The following is an 8343-nucleotide window of genomic DNA, read 5'->3' as shown; positions in this document are numbered from 1 at the left end:
ATTAGGCTACCATCATCATGAAAGCAATATAATTGTATTGATTTACTAAATAGACGAAATTATTATATTAACGACTGTATTTTATTTTATGTAAGGATAATCAATATAATTAAGGGATATTGTATCAAGGGAATGGAATTAAAAAAGATATATTTTTTAAAATTTCAATCAAGAATCAATTAATTAAATATTTGATAGCTACTTAATGAGATATATTTCTTCTGCGTATAATTTTCATGATTTTAAATAACCACTATTCCAAGGGGTTATTGCAAAATATTTATTATTTTTATTTTAAAGGAATAACAACGTTTATATCATTTCTTTATTATTACCAGACCAGAACAACTCAATGAAAAGTGCAGTGAAACATGAATATTGAAAAATACCAGCTTAAAGACAGAAATTCGTAAAAAAAAAGCACCATTGAAAAATAGTTGTTTAGATGTGGTAATAATAAAAAAGTGAAATGATTCTTAAAAATGAAAAATAATAATGGAAACCAAATTTGGAAAAATTAAGAGCAACGAAAATAAAGATAGTTGATAAATGCCATCACATCACTCTCTCTTTAATAAAGTTACCAATTAAATTTTTAAATTATTAGTATGAAATAATATTACGTTTTGATTTTCGTATGAATAATGGAAACCATAAAACAAATTTTTATAAGAAAATAAAAATAAAAAAATGCCACGAACGATATTACTGTCGAAAAAAAAAAAAATATAAAACATATTATCTTCAAAAATCAAATTATATACTCTTGATATTTTTCAGGTAACCAGGAATGCGTTGTGATATATAACAAAATTATGTAAAGCAGTTTAATAAAATATATAAAAGTGTTTTGTGGAACATTAAATGAGAATCAAAATAATGTACATGAAAGAGATCAGATGTCGGCCTAGAAGTCACTCGACCCCGCCTTTTGATTTAAGGTAATTCTTTATATCCTCATTCCTTGCCATGTATAAGGCAGTCCTGCCTGAGCTAGTCCTAGCATTGACGGGCGCCCCTCCGTTAACAAGAAGGATAACAGTATCCAAATAGCCAAATCTTGATGCAAACGTTAGTGGTGTCCAGCCATCATTACCCTTAGCAGCTATATCTGCTCCTCGGTCCAACAACTCTTTCACTACATCAACATGCCCTCCCCACGCTGCTTTATGTAGAGCTGTGTATCCATGTTTATTCTTATCATTGAGAGGCGCTCCTCGGTCCAACAACTCTTTCACTACATCAACGTGCCCTCCTCTCGCTGCTTTATGTAGAGCTGTGTATCCATCCTTATCATTATCATTGAGAGGCGCTCCTCGGTCCAACAGCTCTTTTACTACATCAACGTGCCCTCCTCTCGCTGCTTCATGTAGAGCTGTGTATCCATAGTTATCCTTATCATTGAGAGGCGCTTTTCGGTCAATGAAAAGTTTTACAATATTCAAATGACCTTTATTGGAAGCTTTCATTAGCGGTGTTTCTCCAGAATTCTCCTTAGCTGATAGATTAGCCCCTCGGTCCAACAGCTCCTTCACTACATCAACGTGCCCTTCTATCGCTGCTTTATGTAGAGCTGTATATCCACCCTGATTCTTATCATTGACGGGCGCTCCTCGGTCCAACAACTCTTTCACTACATCAACGTGCCCTCCTCTCGCTGCTTCATGTAGAGCTGTGTATCCAACGTTATCCTTATCATTGAGAGGCGCTCCTCGGTCCAACAGCTCTTTCACTACATCAACGTGCCCTTCTATCGCTGCTTTATGTAGAGCTGTATATCCATCCTGATTCTTATCATTGACGGGCGCTCCTCGGTCCAACAGCTCTTTCACTACATCAATGTGCCCTCCCATCGCTGCTCTATGTAGAGCTGGGTATCCAAAGTTATCCTTAACACTGAGAGGCGCTCCTCGGTCCAACAGCTCTTTTACTACATCAACGTGCCCTCCTCTCGCTGCTTCATGTAGAGCTGTATATCCATAGTTATCCTTATCATTGAGAGGCGCTCCTTGGTCTATGAAAAGTTTAATAATATTCAAATGACCTTTATAGGATGCTTTCATTAGCGGTGTCTATCCATAATTCTCTTTAGCTGATAGGTTAGCCCCTCGGTCCAACAACTCTTTCACTATGCCGATGTGCCCTTCTCGTGCCGCTAGATGAAGGGAGGTCAATCCGTTACTATCCATTTCATCCAGCCTAGCTCCATTGTCCAACAATGTTAATGCACACTCAGTACAGCCTCCTTCAGCCGCGTAGTGAAGCGCAGTCCGATTCTTTTTGCTCTTAAGAGTTGGATCTGCGCCAGTGTGCAATAAATAAGTAACTAAAATGTTTGAGTTTGTATTATTTGCACTGGCCATAAGAGCAGTGACACCTTCGCTATCTTTTATATCTATTCCTACACCACGTTGAACTAGAACCTTTACAACCTCCAGAAATCCATGGGACGATGCAGTATGGAGAGCTGTTTCGCCGTTAGTTGTTGTATAATTAATATTCGCACCCAACCCTAGTAGCATTCTAACAACAGATGCATCAGCAGCGAGATGTAAAGGCGCGAAGCCATCTGTGTTTCTTATATTGAATTCCATGCTACGACCTTCTAATAATTTGAGCATTTCAGTGGCATTGCTCGCGTGGACTATCAAGTGAGCTAATGTGTCATTTTTTTCGAATCTGAGATCTGTTGTGGTAGTATATTTCAATAGTAATCTGAGCATGTCAACATTAGCTGAAGCAACGGCTATCTTTAGAAGATCCTTTTTCAATTCGGAGACCAAACTGGCATTAGCCACTCTTCGCATCAATATGTCCACCCCCTGAACACTGCCCGCTCTAACCGCTAACACTAATGGGGTTTCACCGAGGTGGTTTTTTGTGTTGGGATCTAGTCCTGCCTCGAGTAAGGCCTGCAATGCTTCATTCTTTCCAGCAGCAGCCGCAATGTGAAGGTAGGAGTTGCCTCTGAGAAAACGCCTTTCAACTTTAGCCCCTGCCGATATCAATCCCTTGATTGATGAAGCACTGTTTTTTTTAATGGCTTCTTCCAAAGGAGTAGCGCCAGCAGCGTTTAGGACTTCCAGATCTGCCTTCAGGAACCCGAGTGCAGCTATTGAGGACGTGCTGCCAGTCCTCACGGCCAAGTGAACGAGGCTGTCCCCGGACTGAGTAGACCCGTTGACATTTCCTCCTTTCATCGATACCGAAATAATTTCACATGGACTATTTTCAGCCACAGCTTTCTCCAGTTCCTGCGTCAAATCGTCACTGTTTTCCTGGAAATATAATATGGAGTTAATTTTTTTTTTTATAATTCCTCATTCAATGCAGTTATCACTAATAATGATTGTATAATACCTGAAACATTTATATTTTATATTACATTTTCAAAATTAAAACTCTTTTAAAATGTAACCTTTTAAAATTATAATAAAACTTATTTCCATTTTAATTGAAATATTTCTCATTTCAAATAAAAATTGTTCTAATTCAATTTAACTCTTATCATTTCAATATGGGGATCGTACCCCAATCAACAATATACTCCAATAACATCAACCCCAGAAGACATGCAATTAAATATTCCGACCTGATTCGCCGATCTCAGACACCTCAAGCCTCTCATCCCCTCCCACAGCCTCAGGCTTCTGTTCCCCTCCCCCAGCCTCTGGCTTCTGTTCCCCTCCCACAGACTAAAGCACCCACAAATTACTTTCCTCTCGAAAATATGAAAACTCCTCCACAAATCAATCCTAAACTTCCTCCCCTATCCCAAACATCAGTCAATCTTTTACACGAACCTCCTGTAATCAAGTAATGAATCCAACAACCCCTACCTATACCGACATACTCTCATATACAAGATCATATCTCCTATTCCCAAAACAGCCTGAAATGGCAAAAATACACCTGAAATGGCATCTAATCTATCCTTTGATTCTTCCTTCAAGATCTCCTAGACAAAATCAGGCCTCTTGTCTCACTCCTAACGAGACTCCTTACAGAAATTTCGTTCACTTTCCCTAGGTGAACAAGAGCACCTTAAACATCCTTTTATGGAATTCAAATGGACTACATAACCACCGGGACAAACTTGACATATTCCCCCATAAAGATTTCATAGCTCTGCTGACTGAAACCCATTTCACAAAGTATTCTTGCTTCTACTTACGCGAACACATTATAAATAGAACAGATCACCCCGACAACACATCTCACAATAAATCTTTACCTCACTTTCTTATTCCTTATACTCCGTCTGATACTATTCAATCAACATTCGACAGCTTATCCCCTCGTCCATTTAACATAACACTTTCAATATTACACTGTCCTCCAGGTAATTCCCTTTCCTCTAGCCATCTCGGCTGCTTATTCCGATCCTTTAGTCCGCCATTGACTGCCGGAGGAGATTACAACGCCAATGATCAACGGTGGGGATGCAGAACGTCCAATCCTCGGCGTAGGACTCTTCCTGGATAACAACTTCCAGTAGCTATTTCATCCTCTCTCCCAAAATTCCTACTTATTGGATTACATCCCTTAAAAACGTCCGGTATTCTTGATATATTTGTTACTTCTCTTATACCCTTGTTTACATCGGGACCTGCTCGTGCAATACTGCAGGTGTCCCGAGTGTATTTTTAGATTATTATAACTGTGTGGAAAAGGGGGGCTGAAGATTGTGAGACTTTTCTGATTATGAACACATGCATATATTTTCCTTTTATTTATAAAGTTAATTCCCTGGAGATGCAAACTGATTTATTGTGTTAGTTCAGAAATCTTTATCTATAATAATATAATAAAGGAACAAATTTGGGTGGTCTCATGGCATATGTAATATGGATATTATGTGCTTATCTGGTGACGTCTTCGCTGCCGCGGTGACGTATCCTAGCCGCTTCCCTCGTCGAGGTTTACGGTGGGCGACTATGGTGAAGACCATGAATATTCGCCTGGTTTTAGAATAGACGTCTTTCCTCTTCAGTGGCTGGCCAGCGTGTCCTGGACTCTGGCGTGATGGTAGGGGTTGGCCAGGTCCTAGCTTGCATGGTGCATAGACTGGGGCGGCCTTGCAGTCGCAGCGTCTTCGGGGTCTTCCGGCGCCCGCGGCAAGGAGGGGTATCAGAAAATGAGACCCCTGACCCCGACTTTATATAAAACCAAAAAATAACCGCAAAATTCTAATTACTTAAATCAGACAACCCTCCTCACAATCCACTATTCAATCTTCAGATCACCTCTCTTCAGATCATAGTCCGGTTATACTCATGAATTCAAATCCTATTCCTAGACCCTCTCCTCCTTTACTGGTTACAGGACATGTGAACTGAAAAAAATTGTCGGTCTGGTCCTAAAAAACGTACTAGACTTGAAAATTCCATTAAAAAAAAAAAAAATAACTCAGCTATCAAAAAGCTCTCAAGACCGATAGTAACTACAATCAGTTTCAATATTTCACACCTGAACAATTAAGAGAAGTTTATCCTCAAGGTCTAATATATGTATAATGTAAGAAATAAATAAATAAACCTTTACCACTGCAACCAATGAAAGGTCATGGGTTACCAGACCTACGGTTTTGCAAGGCGGTGATTTCACCTAAATAACGCTTGACCACCAGATTTTTTTTTCCAATTAAATGTACCCACTTAATGAGGCTGGGTTGACTCCGAAGGGCTCTCGAACCCAGGGTTGACTCTAGGCTACAGTAACTGAATAAATAATTATCTGTTATAAATAATTCGAACCCAGATCCTTCGAGCAAGGAGCTCTGAATGACCACTGAGGTATTCTATATATTCATACATACATACATGCTATTCTTAGAACGCAATCTTGGGAACCCATATCCATGGCCAATGACTGTATGCTTTAACAATTGGGTTTCTGAACCTAAACCCCTTAGACGTTTTGTCCTTATTTTTCACCACTCCGTCTTCAACCTTGTCCTTTTTCTAATATTTTTATTTTAGACTTTAAAAGATTCTTGTTAATTTGTTATTTATTATAAATGTATTATGAACAATTTCTAAAAAAGGCTTTGTAAATTTCACTTCTATAACTGGTAAAGAACAGCGTAAAATCCTGCTGGCATCCTAGGAACTCACTTTTAACTCTTGACGAAGTATTCATTAGAAAGAGTAGTTATGTTAAACTACTTGGTGATGCAAAACATTGCAGTGTTCTGTCAATCGCAGTCATCTTAACAAGATTATTATTATTACGATTTATGTTAATGACTTTATTCATATTATTTTCATATTATATTTTTTCACACTATAATTTAGTTCTAAGTTTTAAATATTTCACATTTAAGTATAATTTTTTTTTTGTTTTAAAAAGGAGTATTAAATATAGTTCCCCGATCTCCAAGGAGACTCAATGTCACTAACAACATTCTTAATTATTTGGAAAAAAAACTGATTGGCACATTGACTAATTTAACTTCTGCTTCTTTATGAATATTTACAGTTTGATTACTTATACAGTGTAAGTTTTCTAAAACCCTTTTTAAAACTCAAGGAAAAATTGTCAATTAACAATTACTATAATATAAATTTATTAGATTATTAAAAACAAGTGTTTTCCGAACTAAAATAATTTATCCATTGCTTTATTATTTAATAAAGAAGAATAGAAAAAAATAATAAAACAATTTGAACAAATAATTTTTTTTTATATAATAGGTACTCCATTAGCAGCAAATTAACTCATAAAACGTGAAATTATAACCAAAAATGAAATTTCGGTTTACTCTGAAAATTATAGATATCCACAAATATTAAAAAAAAAAAAAAAAAAAAAAAAGACGAAAATTTGAAGCAAGGAACTATTCGCCCTATAATAATCATCTGTGGGTAGTCCAACAGATATATAAATCAAAGGGAAATAAAAATAAGAAAATTCAGAAAATTAATACAAAAGCGATAGATGATAAATATCTAGTAAATGATAAATTATGAAAAATTAATAATTTTTCCACAATGGATTTAACCAATCCCTTTCACCAAATTTTATTAGATAAAGAATGTTTTACCGTAGATTACTATTTGAGAGGATGGAGGGGGAGCAGGGGTGCGGTCAGAAAAAAATATAAATAAAGAAAAAATTATTTAAATATTTAAATTTGGCATAAATAAATATTTTTTTGTTTATTTATGTTTATTTGATGACTGCACCCCCCCCCGACCATCTTCTCTAATCAGTAATCAACTGTCAACTATCTACACCTCATTATGAATCCAGTAACACGTGGCCAACGACGTTACATCAACTACTACAAGAGCTCAAGAGCTGAAAAAAGGCAGTTATCTCACCCAAATTTTTGATTACTTTAATGAAAATAAATAGCTATATCTCGAGAAGTATTGGACGAAAATAGCTCTTTAAGTGCTAATATTTCAGCAAATTTACTCTTCTTTAAATAATGTTCTCTTAGATTTTTTAGTGTTGTTGGTAGTTTTAAGATATAGAGCTCCGAATGAAAAATTAATGCTTTTTTAAAGTTTTGAAACAGCCACCATTTTTTATTCCCCCTACCATATACTTGGCAGACTTATCAATTTTGACTAGTAATTATGCATAGTTTTCATTAAAGTAATAAAAAATTGGGGTGAAATCGCTGCCTTTTTTTCTTACAGGCTCTTGTACTAAGCCATCTGCATACATGTCACTACACCAGAAGATCTCGTTAACAACAGCCATTTTCATCAATTTACAACACAAGTTTGCAACTCTACAGACCCTTTCTCTTCCGAATTCTTCAACTCAGCCCTCTACTTCTCATCAGACTTATTCAACTCAACAGGCATAAATCAATAATTATTTGTTTATTTATATTTTTTTGCTGACGGCACCACCTCGACCACCTTCTCCAATAAACTGAAAATACATTTTCAAGACTTTCTTTTGGTTTCAAAAATAGTTACCCAACACTTTTTTGAGAATAATTTCGTTGAATATCGTGACTATAATAGTTTATAGGGCTTTCCTTCAGTAATACTAATTATTTTTAAAAATAGGTTTTAAAAAAATTAAATTCATCCGAATAAACAACAGAGTTAGAAAAAGATCAATATCTAGATTACGTTGTCGCAATAAACTTACACTTAACAGAATTATTGATTTTAAAGATTACCGGTCACCTAAATAGCAAACAATTAATAATAATAAATACAGGTTTTCAAGAATTACTTTAAAACTGCTGTAATTTTGAACCAAATTGTCTGAACCTTACAAAACCTTTAACCCATTGTAAAAAGAAAAGTACAAATATTAATGCAGTGCTTGAAAATTATTAACACAAATTTGAAACGTCAAAAAAAAAAGAAGAAA

The 8343-nt window shown here is 36.0% G+C and overlaps 2 protein-coding genes across 2 annotated transcripts in view; both read right to left on the bottom strand.

Annotated features, from left to right (window-relative positions):
* Positions 1-813: 813 nt before the first annotated feature.
* On the bottom strand, positions 814-2063 carry LOC106689296 (ankyrin repeat domain-containing protein 50-like). Its single transcript, XM_014434200.3, has one exon. It carries the CDS (start codon positions 2061-2063, stop codon positions 915-917), a length of 1149 nt encoding a protein of 382 aa, XP_014289686.1. The 3' UTR covers positions 814-914.
* A 9-nt stretch (positions 2064-2072) lies between these two features.
* LOC106689295 (putative ankyrin repeat protein RF_0381) overlaps positions 2073-8343 on the bottom strand; it is an 8009-nt gene continuing 1738 nt past the window's right edge. Inside the window, exon 2 of the mRNA XM_067050897.1 lies at positions 2073-3278. Coding sequence (XP_066906998.1) covers positions 2073-3278 — 1206 coding nt within the window. The remainder of the gene's footprint in view (positions 3279-8343) is intronic.

Source organism: Halyomorpha halys, unplaced genomic scaffold (assembly GCF_000696795.3).
Source record: "Halyomorpha halys isolate HHAL.00 unplaced genomic scaffold, Hhal_1.1 Scaffold1323.1, whole genome shotgun sequence".
Classification (NCBI taxonomy): domain Eukaryota; kingdom Metazoa; phylum Arthropoda; class Insecta; order Hemiptera; family Pentatomidae; genus Halyomorpha; species Halyomorpha halys.
The sequence above is the reverse complement of the archived record's forward strand: the minus strand, read 5'-3'. Positions and strand labels throughout refer to the sequence as shown.

What these genes read in the sequence shown, in the direction of transcription:
- LOC106689296 (XM_014434200.3), bottom strand. Translation starts at nt 2,063, where the DNA reads ATGAAAGCATCCTATAAAGGTCATTTGAATATTATTAAACTTTTCATA.